This window comes from Megalops cyprinoides, chromosome 14 (assembly GCF_013368585.1).
Source record: "Megalops cyprinoides isolate fMegCyp1 chromosome 14, fMegCyp1.pri, whole genome shotgun sequence".
NCBI classification, from domain to species: domain Eukaryota; kingdom Metazoa; phylum Chordata; class Actinopteri; order Elopiformes; family Megalopidae; genus Megalops; species Megalops cyprinoides.
In genome coordinates, this window is record NC_050596.1 from 14,172,253 (window position 1) to 14,191,421 (window position 19,169).

The 19,169-nt window shown below is 39.2% G+C and overlaps 1 protein-coding gene across 3 annotated transcripts in view; it reads left to right on the plus strand.

Annotated features, from left to right (window-relative positions):
* Positions 1 to 19,169, plus strand: part of LOC118788673 (ephrin type-A receptor 3-like) — a 54,625-nt gene that overhangs the window by 24,403 nt on the left and 11,053 nt on the right. For 2 of the 3 annotated variants that reach the window (XM_036544660.1, XM_036544662.1), the window contains exons 4-13: positions 2,630 to 2,785; positions 5,040 to 5,375; positions 7,984 to 8,108; positions 10,531 to 10,693; positions 11,053 to 11,155; positions 11,682 to 11,746; positions 12,227 to 12,352; positions 13,368 to 13,553; positions 16,670 to 16,731; positions 18,050 to 18,259. In XM_036544660.1, the coding sequence (XP_036400553.1) occupies positions 2,630 to 2,785; positions 5,040 to 5,375; positions 7,984 to 8,108; positions 10,531 to 10,693; positions 11,053 to 11,155; positions 11,682 to 11,746; positions 12,227 to 12,352; positions 13,368 to 13,553; positions 16,670 to 16,731; positions 18,050 to 18,259 (1,532 nt within the window). The remainder of the gene's footprint in view (positions 1 to 2,629; positions 2,786 to 5,039; positions 5,376 to 7,983; positions 8,109 to 10,530; positions 10,694 to 11,052; positions 11,156 to 11,681; positions 11,747 to 12,226; positions 12,353 to 13,367; positions 13,554 to 16,669; positions 16,732 to 18,049; positions 18,260 to 19,169) is intronic. The other variant, XM_036544661.1, reaches the window with a different exon arrangement.

Below are 19,169 nucleotides of genomic sequence, written 5' to 3' on the forward strand. Positions count from 1 at the left end.
GGATTCAAACTTTTAGGAGAAGTGCAAATATATTGGATCTTTGTTTTCTGTACCTTTTTAACAAGCACTGTTACATTTACATTTAGTGATTTAGCAGGATGCTCTTATCCAGAGAAACTTACACAAATGCATGTTAGAGGTATGCAAAAATGTGCTCATTTGTCTTGAAAGGTGATTTTGTGACAAAATACAGAGCAGGCACTACATAACCCCTGTGTGTGGGAAATATATTTAAGAAAATACTTAAGTACTGGTGACTTAAAAACTCCTACAGGCCATCTGCTTCACCATGGCTGTGAAACTCTTCTTACCGCCTGGAGATGACTTTTTAAAGATCAAGAGGTTATACTCTGCTGTCCCTCTTTCTGTCTGTCTGCTTTCTCTCTCTCTCTCTCCCTTGCTTTCTTGCGCCACGGATAGATAAAGGAGAGTCAGCAGAGAAGAGAGCTTGCATATCCTTTCCTGCCAGTGTTGTAGTAAATACTCTAGATTTCAGATTATTTAAGGAGCTTGTCGAAAGTTCCTTAAATACTAAATGTAATCAGAATCAGAATGCTAATCTTTTTCTTCAGTAAAGTTTTGACTCTGGAACCTGGCAAATTGTGCAGACTGAAATATCAGCATTTCTACCTTTCATGCAGCAGTTCAGGCATAACAAATGGTTGACACTTTAATTAGAGATTAAAGCATCTTGTGGCAGCATATCACTACCACTGAATGAGCAGATTAATGCCTTAATAGTGTCAAAATCTGTATGCATTTAGTACCAGTAGGAGGTATTGCATTCTAAAATGACACAATTTTATCTGACAGACATTTACATTTGCTCACTGGTATATTGATAGGCATCTGAGCGAGACTTTGTTCCTCAGAGGATGAGCCTCTTCATTATAACTAGGGCATCTGAGGAAATGAAAGGTTTCTGTCAGGCATTAATATGAACATGGACTGGCAAATGAATGTAGTGGTCTCTAGAAACCCACTGGCTGTTAAAAACAGAGGACAATTCATTACACTAATCAAAGCATTGTTGTTATAGCACAACCACACTTATTTACTGTTAAACCAGTTGTTCAGGGTTTCATGAACAAGAGTCTATGAAGACCGTGGCCTGACAGATTAGCAGCAAGCAATGTTTATATTATAGTGATATTTTGTGGACTTTGTTGGCAGTTCATCTTCACAGTCATGGTAACTGTCAAGATGTAGTGGAATGTTATTAATGTGAGCCATAAAACAAGTAAATGTAGCTCTGCTGACTTGGCATCGAGCGTGATAGCAACTCGTAAGAAAACTGAAAATTGAAAGCAGTTCACATCTCTCAGCTGCTGAACATGTAAAAAGTGAAAGCACAATCTGTTTTTAAACAAAAGTTGGACTGTGGGAGGAATGGTCAGTGCTGGACAACATCTGTCCAGGATCACTTCAGGAAGAAACTCCCACCCCTGCTCCCCATACCCCATTAATCAGGGAGTCAGTGTCTCCCCACACCCCATGTCTTCAATCAATAATCGCTCATACTCCCTTTGTGCAAAGGAAGCGCTTTCCTCACAAACACTTCTTTTAAGAAACACGTATATCAAGTAATGCTTGGGAGATTTGAACTGGGATCATCTGAGCATCTGACAGAGTTGATGTTGGATGATGCAGAGGAATAACAGGTTACCATCTGTTTTTCTACCAGTCATTTGGCAGAATACAGTCATGAATGAACAATCAATACGCATATATTCTCAGTTGTCAGTTGTGATTACTTGATTGATATGTAATCATATGCTCTTTCACATGCTCACATGCTCACACTTATGACCTCTTGGCAAAAATCTAAAAAAAAGAATTGACTTCATTGCACTTGAACCTTAAAAAAAGTATTTTATTGGTCCTGACATTGATTTTTACCCCAAGTTGTGTGTGCTCTCCTGAATGTGAAAGATTCTGTTTGATAACAACTTTTGGCTGCCCACACAGGTATCAGATTCTGGGACTGGTGTAGGCCGAGCTACTCAGGAAACAAAGTCGTATTTGATTTCCTCTTGCATGCTGTAATATGAACATCTGCTTCAGTTGCCACAGAAAGCCCAGGGCATTGAAAATCAATTTAAATCTGATTTCTCTTGCATCAGACAGCCTTTTTATATCACTTACAGTCACCATTACCTTCCTGTGTCACTACCCACGTGTTCCTGTATAATATCTAAGGAGCAGAGTTAAATGATAAAGGATAACTGTATGCTGACTGAACTGCTTTACAATATGTAAACCATGTACACCATGTAATCATAACACTATTTCTAGTCAGAACTATTTTCCGTATTGAAAGTTATATTTGCAAAGTGTGAACATTTACACATGAAGTTTGATCATCATGCTGCTGAACCTCTACTACTATTTAGTAGTAGAGTTACAGCTGTACCTCTACTACTATTTATTGTTGTTGATTGGTGAGTGGCGCACAACTGCGTAAAGTCTTCTCTTCTCATATCCGTGCCTTCTATGTTAGGTAGCAGTCCCAGTACAATGTTTGTTTTTTGTTTTTATTTTGTTTTTTTTTTCTGAATAATATCTCAGTGTCATCTGCACATAAGGTCTTACCTCAACACCTCACTAAGTCTCCTCCTCTTCCTGGCAGCTTGCAGGCCTGGCTTCTACAAGTCTTCCCTCGGGAACCTGCGGTGCTCCAAGTGCCCCCCACACAGCCACGCCCAGCAGCAGGGCTCCGACCACTGCAGCTGTGAGAAGGACTACTTTCGCTCTGAGGAGGATCCGGCCTCTATGGCCTGCACGCGTATGTACCCCAAACTGTACCCCAGCACAGCCCCAGCCACTCCAACACAGCATAAACGCATCCACTTCTACTTGCAGCTGAATCATGGAAGGCTTTTTTTTTATCAAAACTTCACAGACGTATGGAGGTATTCAAATTAAAAAAATAAAAGTATTTTATTACTATGGAAGCATAAAATTAATATACTATGATATTAAATACAACTGTTTGTAGTCCTAAAGCAATGCTCAGAAATTTGCCAGAAGTTCCCCATATTACAGGATCGTTAAGCAACCACACAACAGTGTTACTTTCTTTATTCCTTCAGTCGCTTAACTCTTGCTCTTCAGTCTGTTTTATCAAGAGGTAGAAGTGACAAGATATTAGCATCCTTTAAAGCTGATGTTAGGCCAAGAAATGTAATTGCAACTGAAGTTACACAGTTGTTGCATGTGATGTCATTACATGCAACTTTACTGATATATGAAGCAACTCACAAGCAATTCTAACATGACTGAAATTGCAGTTAAGATCCAGTCACATTTAGATCTTGTATGTTATTTCATTTGATATTGCATCCACAAATTATCAATTTATTACACGTGTTGTTTTTTTAAATAATTTATTGTTTATCAATTGCATTATTGATACAATTTTTGCAAATTAAAGTTGAAAAAGCCCAGCAATTTTCCTGAGCTCATTTACTCTTTATTCTGCACTATAAACTAAAATCATTGAGCTATAGCCATGCATAGGAAAAACTGCAGACATTGTCATACAGGTTCTTTTGGTTTATCAATGAACTTTTAGCTATTAAAGTAACAATTCAGTGAAAGTAATGTTAGAGTTTCAATGTAGGTGGTTGTACTGATAATCATCATGTATCAAATCAATAGATTAGATAAAAATAAACTCTATATGGGTGCAAGGGACCCTCTCTATAATGTATCATTATAATGGTCATAGGAAGAGCAGTATTTATGAAGTAGAGCAGTATCATCACAGAAAGCCACTAATATTACGCACATAAGCCTGGTGCTTGCAACCAAAATTTGGAGTGCTTACACTTGGGTGAATGGCAATATTTGTATTTGTACAAGCATTATTTAATACATTTATTTAAAAATGTATTATTATTAGTGGTATTAATTATATTTGTATTCTTTACATTGGTATATATTTGACACTGTTAAGGGGTTTCCATTGTGTTTAAAGGTAACCACTGCTAGAATAGGAGTTTGAATGTGTTTAAGTGTCCCTTTGACTCAAGTTAAAACATACTGAACCTCTTTGAAACTAATCACAGCTTGGCTCCAGAGACACATAATTCTCCTCACCCCAAATACGTATATACATTCAGTTGTCAGTGTGTCAAACAGCAACTTTTTTTTTTTTTATTACTCATCTCCACCCGTTGCCATCCTCTGTAGGAAGCACTAATGTTGGTTTAGTTGCTGAGCAAATATCCCCTCAGCCTTAATGTTTTAATCTTGGAATTATTCAGGAAGCACGTTCATTGTAAAAACATGTCATTTCTTCTGTCAAACTTAATTTTCAATTCTGGGTAAATTGTTACCCTGCCATAGACTGAATTCAGAGATTTTGTTTATGGAATCATGTGTGCTGCCACTCAACTCTCATTCTGTTTTTGCTTCCTATGCCTGCTTTTCCGATTAGGAGTCTCACTGGCTGGACTTTGTTCCCTCACGCCTGCAACAACATCCTTTTGGAAAAGTGGAAGATCAATTTAACGATAGCATAGGGAATTTTGTACATCCTAGAGTATTAAGGACGTGGACAGAATATTCAGTTTAGAAAGATCATTGGTCATAAAAAATTATCTAAACACATGATTAGATTTTTTTTATCCATAATTATAGTTTGTTTGTATTTCAAAACAAACAATCCATGTCTAAAAGAGCTAACAAAGCGCTAGCACTTTGTACATTAGGTACAGTCCTCCTTTGTCAGATAAAATGAGAGATATCCTGTCTTTCATCGCATTAAGTTTCCATTAAGGTTCCATCACATTTCCTTTCTGACTAATACTTTCTCCAAATTGACAGAGGTACTAAACTTAATTTCCTCTTGTGGAATGAATGCTCACCCTGTCTGTCTTGTAACTTATAGTTTTGCTTGGTATGCTGGAATGGCAGGTCCAATTTTCTTACTTATGCTGCATGTCTTCTCTCTCTCTCTCGTTGTGTGTGTGTATGTGTATGTGTGTGCTTGTGTTTTTGTGTCCTGCAACACTCTCTGTCGAACATCTCAACAGGGCCGCCCTCCGCCCCCCGCAACGTCATCTCGGTCATCAACGAGACATCGGTCATCCTGGACTGGAGCTGGCCGGCGGACATGGGCGGGAGGAAGGACGTGACCTTCACCGTGGTGTGCAAGCGGTGCTCGCCGGGGCAGCGGCAGTGCGAAGCGTGCAGGGGGGCCGTCCGCTTCCTGCCCCATCGCACCGGCCTCAGGAACACCACGGTGACCGTGGCCGACCTGCTGGCGCACACCAACTACACCTTCGAGATCGAGGCGGTGAACGGAGTCTCCAGCCTCGTGCCCACCCATCGCCAGTTTGCTGCTGTCACCATAACGACCAACCAAGCAGGTGAGAGCCAGCACACCATCTCTTTTTCCCCAGTCTTCAGCCCTGTCCTTGGCCATGACTTCCTCTGAACACTTTAAAATGGGGTCTCATTGGTAATTTATCAGTATGTTTGTAGAGATAATCATAACCAGTTCTGTCTGAGAATTGTAAAAGGGTATGTTGAAAACAGTGCTGCAAATACTGCAGAGACTATAATCATTCTCCTCCATGAGAAACAAATTAATTTTTACAGAGTGACGAGCCAACCAACTTCAGAATTCTATTACCGAAAAGAAAAAACAAATGTTTGTGCACATCAGAGCCAAATTTTGTTTTAGCCTGCCTTGTTTCTCTGGTATGAAACCCAAAGTGACACATTTCCAGTGTCAGATGTTGGAGTCCAATAGTCCCTGTCCAAGGGTCTTTCAGGCTACAATGAAATCAGTGAAACAGACCCAGGCCCATCTGAACCACATCGGAATAGAGATTCTACCATGTCCAGACTTCTCTTTTTGTTCTTCACTGGTCTGCAGTGAGATGTTTATGTTGTGCAGTCTAGGGTGATGAGTAGGGTTTCAAAGAAAGTGATCACAGTGATTGGATAGTGATCCAAAAGACTTGTGTCATTGAGTAAGACACAGATCACATGCTTAATAATGAATTTTTCCAGTGAAGTTAAATGAATCCTGTTTATCATCCTTCTACAACTTGTGAGATATCTACACTTTCTCTGTTACCTTATACCACAGGGCTGTTTACAGTATATGTTTTAATGCAAAGGAACACGTGTGAGGTTATTCGTGCGGAGCGATATTTGAAAACGTTGTGACCTTGCTCTCACATTCAAACTAAATAGCTCATCTCAATTTTTTTCCTGACCCCATGGGTCAGAATCTTGCTCTGCATATATTAGATTTTTTCCCTGTAAAACAAACAAACAAATAAACAAACAATAATGTTCTATTTTTGTGCTAATGTCTAGCTGTGTTCCAGGCAGTGTGTTTATTGCATTTTCTCTTCCCCTGAAGCACTGTGTTTGTTAGTCTCTTTCAGTCAAGAGCCCGCTCTCTGCAGTGCTAAAACTGGCTTGGCACGCTTCCACAAATCACTCAGCGGCAAAGACTGAAGCAAGCTGTGTGTGATCACAGCTGTGCATTACCGCAGTACACAGTGATAGACACAGCTGCTTTGGAATGACAGAACTTTAATCCTCTGAAAAGATGGACAGTAAATATGAATTTAGGCACTCATCTCTCACTTATCTTTTCCTCACATGGTGAGGGTTAGCCGCGAGGCAAAGACTGCCGCTATAGTAGCGACACTTCAGACGGATCAGGCCTTTTCGCATCTTCCCTGACTGAGAAATTATTTTGTATTCTCTAGCAACAATTATTATGTATGGCTCATATTAAAAGGAGTGTGTATTCCTTATCCCTAGAGAGAAGTGCCAAAATTTGAGTGCACAGAAGTAATATTTAAGTGCATATGATGAAGTCACTAGTGCTCAGAACTAGTGCTCTCTGCCTTTGTGAAGCAGTGTGCCTGTTCACTGCCATCAGGTGACTGTTGCAGTCTGAGTATTCGAAAAGCATTCAGAATGTTTACGATCTGACGACAGTACAGCTTTCTGGAATTCTGCATGCGTTCTGCACTGGAACTGGGGTAATTGTCTGTCTCATGTTCCTATGCATTATGTCCTATGCATTATATGTATATATAAGTGAAATGATTTGTGTCCTCTCATCTGCAGACTGCCCGTTGCCAATGGAAATAAACATAACTTTTAAGGCATGAAATCAAATAAGACAAAAATACATAAAAGGAAGCACTGACTGAGCATCATGATGAACTGAGCCATCCAAAAAGAAGAAAAAGAAACAACTAAAAAACAATGAAATTTTCTTGAATGATCTGCACAATATCTAGTCATACTTTATCCTTTATTTTAGTACGAATAACTGATTAGGTTTAGGTATAAAGCAGGCTTTTACTTCACTGCCCTTGACATCTGTTCATGCTGTAATTTTTTAAATTATAATATTTATAATATTTGTTAATATAACAGATTTTATGTGTTATAAAGTTGCTTTAATTGTTTGATGATTGCCAGTTAATGTCAATACCAAAAGATATGCATTAGAAAGGAGCATCGCTGCCACCAAAGCCATGGTAATCATATAGGACTTCAGTGTACATCATTCTAGTTGTGGTATACATGACCAACAGTCTAGACACATTTTAATCTCCCTAACACAGATGTGTCTGACTGACTTAAATATTCTTACCTTTGAACATGTGGAATAACTTCCCGCTAGTCCTTGCCTGATTCTGGCTGATGTTCCTCCTGGCTTTTTTTCCTGGACTGGCTTTTTGTCTTTAACAATGACGGCAAAGGAAACGAGAAGAGCATATACACTTGCAGCTTTAGAGATTTGTGCTCCTGAAGTGAGATCTGTGGATCAGGTGGGCAAATATATGGTAGAACTTAGTCTCTCTCCCTCTTATAATAAAGTATTTATTATGCTGCATATTAGAATCTAATAATAACAATGATAGCAACAACTTCCAGTGAACTTCAGTATCAGTCCACGAGAGCAAAAGAAGTTTAAACCTATGCCTTTTTTTTCAGCACCATCCTCTGTCGCGGTCATTAAGAAGGACCGGACGTCTCAAAACAGCATTGCCCTGTCCTGGCTGGAGCCAGAGAGACCCAATGGCATCATCCTGGACTATGAGGTCAAGTTCTACGAGAAGGTGGGAGCAGTTATTGTTCTTCCTAATGCAGACATGAGCCTGGTAAAGTGAATGGGTTCAAGCATGTGGCTAACGATTGCAGACTCAGATTCCATCAACACATTTCTAATAAATGTGTTTGTGCAAGCATTGAGTATTGTGGGATTTTTCTCATGTCATGTGTACAGTAGGTGACTGATAAAGTGTTAACAATAAATAAAACAAGTTGGTGATGTTACATTTAATTTCCATGGCTTTGGTGAGAAATAAGGAATATTTTGTTTTAAAAAAAGACCAGTTAGCAGTGTCAATATTAATGTTACCAATTATTTAAATATTAATATTATCCCACTTGTTTACGTAAAAGGTGATTTTTGGGTTTACCGCAATATAGTTTTCAGTCATAGTTGTTTTGAAGTCATGGTTATTGAGACACAAAATGGCAATACCAGTGGAGCAAGTCTTCATCATCTACAGATTCTGTTTAGAAGTCTTGTTTGGCACACTGCTTTAACTAGCACAACTGGGTTCCTTTTCTTGAGACCGCAGAGGTGGGTATGTCTTGCACAATTGTGGCTATTGAATTTACTGACACATCAATCTTCTGCTCTTTTAGCCTGTCTATGAACTATCACTGTTCAGAATGATGAGCAAATTACAGGTTTCAAATAATAATAAAAAATAATCTGGTTCCAGATTTACTAATGGAAAAAAATAATAGCTGGAAAAATCTTCTGGACTTTTATGCTTTGCAAAGGCTTGTGAAAGATCTGTAAGAATGCTCTGTCAGACGCTTTAATTGTAGAAGTATGTTGGTTTCCTTAAATCACCCAACAGTGCAACCAGAGTGATTTTCAGCCTGGTAGAGGTAGTGTGTAATGCTGTCGTGGTGGTCTCTGGGTGAGTCACAGCTGGTGTCTGCACTGTAATTGTGGTCTGTTTCAGACACTGGCAGGAATGGTTGGATACATGCTGGAGAAACATGTTGGAATGAAATAAGAGACACTGAGAATGGAAAGACAGACAACAATCATGCTGTAGCTTAAAAGAAAAAGAAAAAAAAAGAAAACAAATTCCACTGTCAACCTCAACACAAAGCACTGGAACAAGCCTGAACAAAGTCACAACCAAACATTGTTGTTATCCCTGCATTTCCAGACACACCTGTATTTAATGAGCTTACAATCAGGCAGGTGGGACTCATTAGCCAGTGGCTGGCTACCTGACAGACAATCACAATCACATAGACAATTACAATTAACCAGTTTTTAATGAAGATGATCGGATGCAATCTGTTATTTACAAAAATGTTAAATAGTAAGCCATGAACAGAGAGGATCTTAGATTAGCATTTATACACACATTTAACAGATTAAAATACAACTTTAATAGGTGGTAACTTGTTAGCAGCTTTTGGAGACAAACTGAAAGTGATTATTTAGACACAAACTTTGGTTAAGGAAACTTTTGCTGAATTATATCTTTATTCATATCATTACCTGCAGAAAAGCCAAACGTCTAGATTGCTATATTTATATTGTTATAACAGCATATGGCATGCACATAAAATTCCAACAGCACATATACTTAGAAAAGTAACAATTGCATGCCTTGTCAACTTCTACTGTATATAAAAAGCTGATGAACTAAGGGACATATGGTAGGAAAAGTTTCTCCAGAGTTTAGACACATGTGTTTGATTTTTAGGCGATCACATAAAACCAGTGAATGGTGACAACCTGTGAAAAGATTTACAGCTTAAATGAAGAAACATACAGCCCTATGTAGAGGTATTATTTTCATCTGCCAAGACATCAAGAATGGAATTGGGTTTTTTGCACAGTACATGTAATACACACCAACAGCCTTTTCAGAGCCCTTGCTAGTGGAGCCGTGTATGAAACACGCATTGTGAATTCTCGTTCTATTTTAGAATAAAAATAAAGAAATAGTATGGCCCTCCATGGCCATGATGTTTCACTTAGGGGTTGTGTGAGATTGATTTGTCTTCTTGATCAATGGGAGTCATTAAATAGTTATTTCATTGCATTCTTGTAGGTGTTTAAGGACATTGACAGGATAGAGCAGTAAACCAATCACGAATGTGTGTTAACTGGTTGAGCAGACGCACACAATCATACGTCCTAAGATAGCTTTGACACACCAACTAATCTCTAATTATGATGATGATTTTCAATTACAAAAGCTCAGAGGACAACAAAAGTGATTTTTTCTTTGTATTCTTCAGAATTAGCTTGTAATGTAATGCTGTCTCTATTACGGTGTGCCTAACTGCACAGACTCAGACACAACTTTATGAGTTCTTAACTTGGTTGTTGTTGTGAACGCTTAGAATGCTGCAGACCTGGAACACTCTCCTATACAATTCCCACATGTGTCTTCTAGCTCACGTCTCTCTGCTGTCTGTGTTGTTTTCTTGAAGCAGGAACAAGAGACGAGCTACACCATCCTGAGAGCAAAGGGCACCAATGTGACTCTGAATGGTCTGAAACCGGACACTACGTACCTGCTGCAGATACGGGCACGCACCGCTGCTGGGTATGGGGCCAGCAGTCCCAAATTTGAGTTCGAGACCAGCCCCGACTGTAAGCACCTCTGCTGTTTCCTGCTGTGAGATCTATTCCTGTCTGTCTGTGTTCCCACTTCTCTGTGTCAGACAAAACTGTTCAAAAGTATATGGGGAGTGCTGAGAGAATTTCTCTTCAAAATAAATCTGTCCATGCAATTCAAGTAGAGGGACTCATAGGCACTATTTCAGTTTAATTTTAGATGTATCTAAAAAATCCACACTTACATTTCTCAAAACAAGATATTTTGTGGAAAGATAGTGCTGTTTAGTTGAAAAATCTATTTTTGGAGGTTTGGAGGGGTTGTCTTGCTGTTGGTGGATGGTATTGAGTAGGCTGAAATTGCTGAGAGTACTCTATCCCTCTGCTCTCTCTAGCCTTCTCCATCTCAAGAGAGAACAGCCAGGTGGTTCTGATCGCCATTTCCTCAGCCGTGGCTGTCATCCTCTCGGTGGCAGTGGCGTACCTCTTGCTTGGCAGGTCAGTGCAACCACACCCTCACGAAACAATGCCGGGATTCAGATGCGTGCAGCTTTAAGCCATCACGCTACAATTTATCTTTATCTTTAGACATTTACCCTGCCACAGGTCAGATACACAAAGACATGTGTTCACAGTGAAGATCACGCCTATTCATATCAGCTGTCATCATGTCGTCCTTGCCAACCGACTTGACAGAAAATGCATTATTTTTTTTTCTCTATATTTGTTACTTCATGCAACGGGCTATGAGAGAGTAGAATGGTATGTCATGTAAACAGCTGATCTTGGCAGGCCTAACTGTTGAAAAACTGTGTAAGTGTAAAGGTTATTTCAAGACTCACAAATACCGTTCTGCTCCATAGCATAGCAAAACAGCTATGCAGCCCTGCTCCTACACGCATCTGCTGCGTAGCGGCTGATATTAAAGTTACCACTTGAGGTGTCTCATACTGTAGATCAGTCAAATAAAAGGTATGTAATTGTTGAAATATGTGTAATTAATAATGACCATTCTAACTGGCAGGTTTTGCAGCTACAGCAAGTCAAAACATCCAGATGAAAAAAGACTTCACTTTGGCAATGGCCACTGTAAGCATTTGCCTTGTCTGTTTGTCTGTGTGTCTAATTGTGATAATGTCTCTGCTCTTACTCAGTGTTGGGGTCTTTGGTCCTCAGTTCAACTCTTTGTGCCCACTTTTAATGCTGAAAATGCAAATTTGTTATTTATTTTCTGATGTATTTTGTTAATGTGTGGTGTCAAATTTTCACACGTTTTCTGTGTGATTTTCCATTTCTTATTGCCCATATAAATCTTTAGAGATTATTAATTTTTTCTTTCCAAAAAGTACACAGTGGTTTATTTACCTACCTCTTCAATATTGGAACCGCAACAAATTATTTAAAACACATCAAAGCCACATCAAGATTAATATTTTGTGGTGCATGAATAATTGCCTCTAACTACCATATACAAAATAAAACATGAGGTTTCAAGGTGACTTGAATTTATCTCTGCTCCAAAATTCTTCTCCATGGAATAAGAACAGTCATTATGTCTTGATTTTTCAGTGAGACTTCCAGGCATCAAGACCTACGTGGACCCGCACACTTATGAGGACCCCAGTCAGGCCATCCATGAATTTGCCAGAGAGCTGGATGCCTCTTGCATAGCTATCGATAAGGTAGTTGGTGCAGGTAGGAGCAAAACATTTTGAGCATGTACCTGTTAATGCAAGAGGTTTGCTACATCAGATGGCAAACTTTGTTTTAAAAGTGACATTTATCCGTAACAGTTTTGACAGTTGGCACAAATGAAAACCAGTTAACGCCTCATCGGGAGGTCCATTCTTATTCTAGCCCCTGCGATGTTGTAAAGCTCTTCTCAGCATCTGTTCTCGCCACCTCACTGGGTTTAATGGAGGACATGGCAGTGCAGCAGGGGAGTCTAGGTAACCTCCTGCTAGGATATTGAATTTCACCCCCGTGGTTTCCTCTAAAAGAAGCACAGAGGGGGTCCTCTGATATCAGAAGCTGATGCGCAGACATCAGGATGATGTCACGTGCTTCATGCCCCTGCAGAAAATGGAGTATCGCGTAGAATAAATAATGGGACACCACTTTCTCCAGAGGAACATTCTCCTTCCTTTTATACTAAACAAGTAGGTTAATTAAGAATTGTCATTTAACACATAGCTGGATAGATTTTTTTTTCAGGTTTTCTGGACAATGTTAATGCAAATTTGAAAACAAGCCTCAGGAAGTGTGTTTAGTGGGTGGTGCCAAGCAAATGCCAAATACCGATGGCTCTGCAAGACTGATTTATACAACTGATACATTCCAAAAATATTTTCTCTGGGTTGTATATTGTCGTAAAGTAGGCAACATAAAGCTTGTCATGTAGTTATGAAATATAGTTGAATCTTAAGTTGAATTCATATTTCATTATTATATTGTCATTTTTTATATTTGAGCTGATATACAGGACAATCACAATAAATGTCACATCCAAGATATGTGGATTTAAATGTATTACATTAAATGCAAAATATTTCATTTTTTCATTGCTGTCTAAAATCGTTGACTGCATTTCCTAAGTGTCTCAGTAATCACAGTTCCCCCCAAAGATGTCCATGATTGGGCCAGTGATGATGGCAAAAGTGTCTCTGTTTTTGTGGTCTTAGTACACCTTGGGCTGGCTTTCACCCTGTAGGTGAGTTTGGGGAGGTGTGCAGTGGTCGTCTGAAGCAGCCCTCAAAGAAGGAAACCAGCGTGGCAATCAAAACTCTGAAGGCGGGATACACAGAGGCGCAGAGGCGGGACTTCCTGAGTGAGGCGAGCATCATGGGCCAGTTTGACCACCCCAACATTATCAGGCTGGAGGGCGTGGTCACTCGAAGTAAGTGAGGCCACTAGCTACACTACAGCATGTCCCTGAATTAAAAGCATTAAATTCCAGTTTTCAGACTGGAGCTTACCCATCACTCACCTGCTTGTTGAATTTCATTACATTACATTGTTGGTCTTTAGCAGACACTCTTATCCACAGCGATTTGTGTAGGTTACAGTTTTTCACACGTTACCCATTTTAGCTGTGTATTTCTACTGAGACAATTTTTTGTTAAGCACCTTGCCCAAGGGTACAGGAGCAGTGCCCCAGTGGGAACTGAACTGGCAACCTTTTGGGTGTGAGTCCTGCTCCTTACCACCATGATACACTGTTGCCTGAAAAAACTGAATGGAAGTATCAGCCTTAAGATTATTAATACGTTTAAACCAATAATTATTCCTTGTAACATTAGGTTTAAGATACATTACAGACCCCAGTCATGTTATTCAGCATGAAAAGGTTGATATTGCAATGCCAAGTTCTACCCCCTTGTCTTTCTTTAAGTGATTAAAGTCATGGACATTAGGCTGATTTAAGAAAGACATACTGCCTTTATGCAAATTGAAGATCCTGGTTAACCGAGGCAACTGAGACTTTTGCAAAGTTAAAATTTTTCTGGTGCCAGAGCAACCCCCTTCACCACATTATACTGTACCATAGGAAGGCTTAACATCCCCAATAATACTTATCCATCATCTGCATAATTTTACGACTTGATAATCAAGGAGAGGTATTTTAAATTGTAATGAATTTAAACACTAATGGTTTATTCATCTGTGGCTTTTAATCAGTTGGAATAATTGGATAAACCTTGCGTTGAGATCACATCCTGCTCTGAGGATTTCATGTGTGAGAATGAAATGATCGGAAGTCATCTGAAAGACTCTGAAACTCCACAAAACAGACCTGAGGCTTTAATCAATTTTCTTGCCTCTGAAAGAACTGCCTCAGTCATGGTCTTTTTACCTGTAATTGGATGGATTTATTTAATAAATCTCACAGCCCTGATACAGTTTGTTTCACTTTAAATAATGGGATCTATAATCATAAATGACTGGATTTTTGGTGTATTTTTGGTGGTATGTTTGAGGGGGACACTGAGGAGATGTGTGAGAGTGAAGGAAGCCCTTGGGTGCTGAAGGTGTTTCATAGGGGTGGAGGGTTGTTGCTGTCTTTGAATCATTTGTTCACTCTGTCCCTGTTAGTTCTTGCTATTCCAGAGACATTCACATTTAATTTTGCATCTGGGACAATACTTGCATTGCATGCATATTGGCATAATGTATGTAAGAGAGAAGTTGAAACTGAGTGTTATGTTTCAATATATTTTGAGCAGGGAGGGAGCAGACAACTTAAATGATAATGATTAAAATTGTGCATGACTATTTGGATCAGGAGTGGTTATGCTGATTTCACAAAATGCAGGCTGGGATTGTAAACCAGTTCATACTCCATGCTATAAACTCCCAAACTAGACATGGCTCTTTAGGGCTCAGAAACAGGGAATCCATAAATGGCCCTTTCTGAGCATTTGTGTGAGTATCCCTTTTTAAAAATCAGTTCTCTGTATGTATTTCAGTTTCTTTTTTATTAGTATAGTGTGTCAATATAACCTGTCCATGAACAAATAGAGATGGAAGTACATATAATATATAAGTGCTATATTTTAGGATACATTTATAGAGGTACCCTTTTGTTTGGATGGTGTGCAAAAATAAAAATATGTCAAGCAAGCATATCATGATAAAAATATCTGTTCAGGCATGAAACATCAGCACATTCTTTTCCTCCTTTTTATGACAGAACATCAGTGGGAATTGAAATAAGATACAGATGGCAAAGCACACGGTTTATGTGGGTCTGTGAGGGGTAGAATGAAGCTGTCAGGGAATGACAGCTGGCTGTGATAGTCTTTTGAATTCACTCCTTCCCTTCTGGAGGAAGCTATCCTCAAACAGGCTCTGCAGTGAGGCATTAATATGAAGACTGACCTGCCTGCCATTGTTACAGGTGTCATGCAAAAGCCTTGACCTACAGCGGCAAGTACTGCCATTGGTTGGCCCTTGGTAGTGGTCCGAATGTGTTGAAAACACTGAGGTCATCCCTGTCCCCATCCTGAAATACACACTATTTGCTTTTACAGCCTATAAAAGCACAATCAGTGAACCCAAGGTTCTTTTGCAACATACTTAAGAACTAGGCTGAACCATATTAAAGTGAAGACACTCACTTAAAATTTAGATTAATACACCAGTATAAATGGTTACTGCACAATAAAAATTCACTATATTTACAATGTATTCATCCTGTTGCATCACATGATATTAACCGCATAACTCTCTTGAATATGATTTGTGCCTCAGTGAAAACTAGTTTTCACACACTTTGGAGACATTTTAGGAGAGAAGCTATAAAACGTATATTAAATGTTCTGCTTTCCCCGCCTGAGAGATATTTTGTTCCATTTGTTGCAGTGTGTTCAGCACATAACTGTAGTAATGTTTGCAGGCTGATGTTCCATATTCAAGTTCTTGGCAAACGTGTTTCTGTATTAATTAGATTCCAGTTATAAAGTGTGATTGGCTCAGCAACACCATGGCAAGTGCAACACCATATGAAACTAATTCAGCTTAAAGTGCAAGTTTATTTAAACGTATTAAACATAAAATCATCAGTGAACAGTGCTTATTTTTAAAATGGCCTATGCTGTGTTTAAATCCTGTGGAAAAAGATTTAACTGCGCCTGAATCTTCCCACTGGGACTTGTGTAGGCATTCAGGTTTTACCCCTAAGGGTAAAGCCGCCACTGTGGTCTCCATGATCAGTTAAACTTTGTATTTTCAGGGTCAAATATTTATTAGTGTGCTTTTAACTTGGGAAGAAAAGTGGAGATTCAATTTACTGGCTTCATGTTTCAAGAATGTAACACTTTAGTCTTTAAAATGTGTTTACATTAGGTGCTATTTATTCCCTTCAGGCGCAGAGATAGATAGAAAAAGTGATATTATGTCTGCTCCCCAGCTACTGGCAAATTTAGTTTTAATTTAATGTTTTTGCAAGAGTATACATTCCAAACTCAGAATTAATTCGGCACTGCAGATCTTACAAATGCTTTCTTTGCCCAGGTAAACCAGTCATGATTGTGACAGAGTACATGGAGAATGGATCCTTGGACAGTTTCCTGCGAGTGAGTATAATCAGTACGAGTGAGGATCAGAATGAAACTCTTGAGTATGATCCTGGGGTATAGCAAGCACGTATACTAATGTCACATTCCCATACAGAGTATGGCTTGAAAATATATATTGATGAATGATCATAGTTTCTGAGCAATGCAGGGACTGGCATTTCACTTGCCCTCTGGAAAGTACTGATAAAATGAATTACTGAGCATGCTGTGTCGTGAGAAGCTTTCCAGTGCAATACAAAATGCATGTTCAAAATTCACATGTGTACCTTTATCTTGAACCTTTGACCTTTTACGATTAACATGTGTGTCCGTGTGTGTTGCCACACTGGTCTGAAAAGAAAAATGGAAATGAGTGTACTTCATATGGGGTTTGATATTATTGCTGATATAAGACAAGGCAAATCGTGTTAAATCAACAAGGACAAACATGATTTGCAGTTCATAAGATTTATGCCAACTCTATTCCATACAGCCTGCATTGTGTCTTGCAGAAATGTTTCAGAGCAGCTGTAAAGTCATACACTTCCTTCAGGCTTCACAGGGAGGCCTGCATTTTATCAGTGTCATCCTCCCTGTTATTGGTTGTAGCTTATTTAAGATGTGTTCTCATCCAGATGGCCAGCGATTTATATTCAGGCCATTTTTACATGACATGCAGACAGGTCTATATTCCCCTCTGGTTTCTTTTTCTGTCCCTATTGCAGAATGATTATTTGGCTGAAGTTACAGTATATTTTGCATTGCATTAATAAAGGGGTATTTCCTTTAAAGTCCCATGTCAAACCTCTACTATCTGGCTCATCCACTTAGACTCTTCTAAGACATTTTATTCATGTAAAAGGGATTGTTTATGAATGCCACTGGAAAAGGTCATATGCTAATGTCCTTTGAAATGTATTGTACGGTAGATATAGGTACACCTGCTCGTGTACCAGTTTTTATTTTTATTCATTATATCTGGGTTTATTTCTTTTTGCTGGTAGTAACTGCCTTGTGGTTCTAACAGTTATGGATGCTCATCAAAAATATGCAAAAATGTGCATGATTTATAAGTAAGTAAATTACTGAGTTGGAACCTTTTATTCTGATTTGATTATAACACTAGGAGGAAATTCAATTTCAACCCGTTCCATCCTCACACTTTACAGAAGAGTGAAAGAACTGAACACATTTTATCGTGTTTTTCTGTGACATTGATTTTGGGTCCTCCTTACTTTTACTCAACATCAGTTGATCTGACAGCAACAGTCTGTAATTGAGTTCTTCTAAATGTTGATAGAGTTCTTTGTGTGACGGAGAATTCCTGTTTTGACAGAAGCATGATGGCCAGTTCACCATGATCCAGCTGGTGGGCATGTTGCGTGGCATCGCTGCAGGCATGAAATATCTCTCTGACATGGGGTACGTCCACCGCGACCTGGCCGCCCGCAACATCCTGGTCAACAGCAACCTGGTGTGCAAGGTGTCCGACTTCGGCCTGTCCCGGGTGCTGGAGGATGACCCTGAGGCAGCCTACACAACAAGAGTGAGTAGAAATTGCTAGAATATTACAGAGACTAATCACCTTAGTTTTATAGTTTTCAGACCTTATGTCTGCTGGACTTTTTCCCACAGAGATTGGGAGTAGAACTTCATCTAGCTCCTTAGACTCAGGCCTTGAAGTGACTTCATCAAATAGATGTTGGAACAGAGATTCACTACATATTATATTTGACAATGAACCTTGTTTTATATTGTATATACAAGTCAGGATACAATATGGCTGTAAGTTTACTGAAGATTTCTATATGTCATTTACTTGGACATATTAATAAGGTGTTTATTTTGCAGTATTTTTTTTTGCTATTGCTACACATGAAATACATTTGTTAGGGATAGTGAAATTTTCAAGTGGAATTTCCAATCAGCAGGTTTTTATAATGCCACACTGGGTACTGCAGAATGGAAGGAATGTTAAATATGGGTATCTATATATGTGTTCAATATCATATTGAATTGAGTTGAAGTTTTACAAAAATAAAAAAAAAAATGAAAACTGCTTGCCACCATGTGGTTCACATGGTTCTCCACAGCAGAGTGGTGTTCTCTTTCATGGTCATGAAATCATCAAACCTGTCAACCTACCACCCACTTCCACATTCTCTCAGCTCTAAGTTCTCAGGAGGATCCTTGGTGAGAAAGTCAAGTTTTGCATCAATTATGGGTAATCTTGCTGCCCACAGAGCTCCGGCTGTTTGTCTGAGCTCACAGGGGATGGCCTTGTACAAGTGGGTTTATTTTCTGAGGGCTGTGTGTTTGGAGAAAGAGGGGCAGGAGTTGTGTGATTTGGCTGTGGACACCGTTAGCTTTGGCTCCCCTTCTTCCTCCAGTAAGTACAATGGCTGGAGCTCAGAGAGACTCCTGCAGGCTGACACAGACCCCCACAGAATGGTACA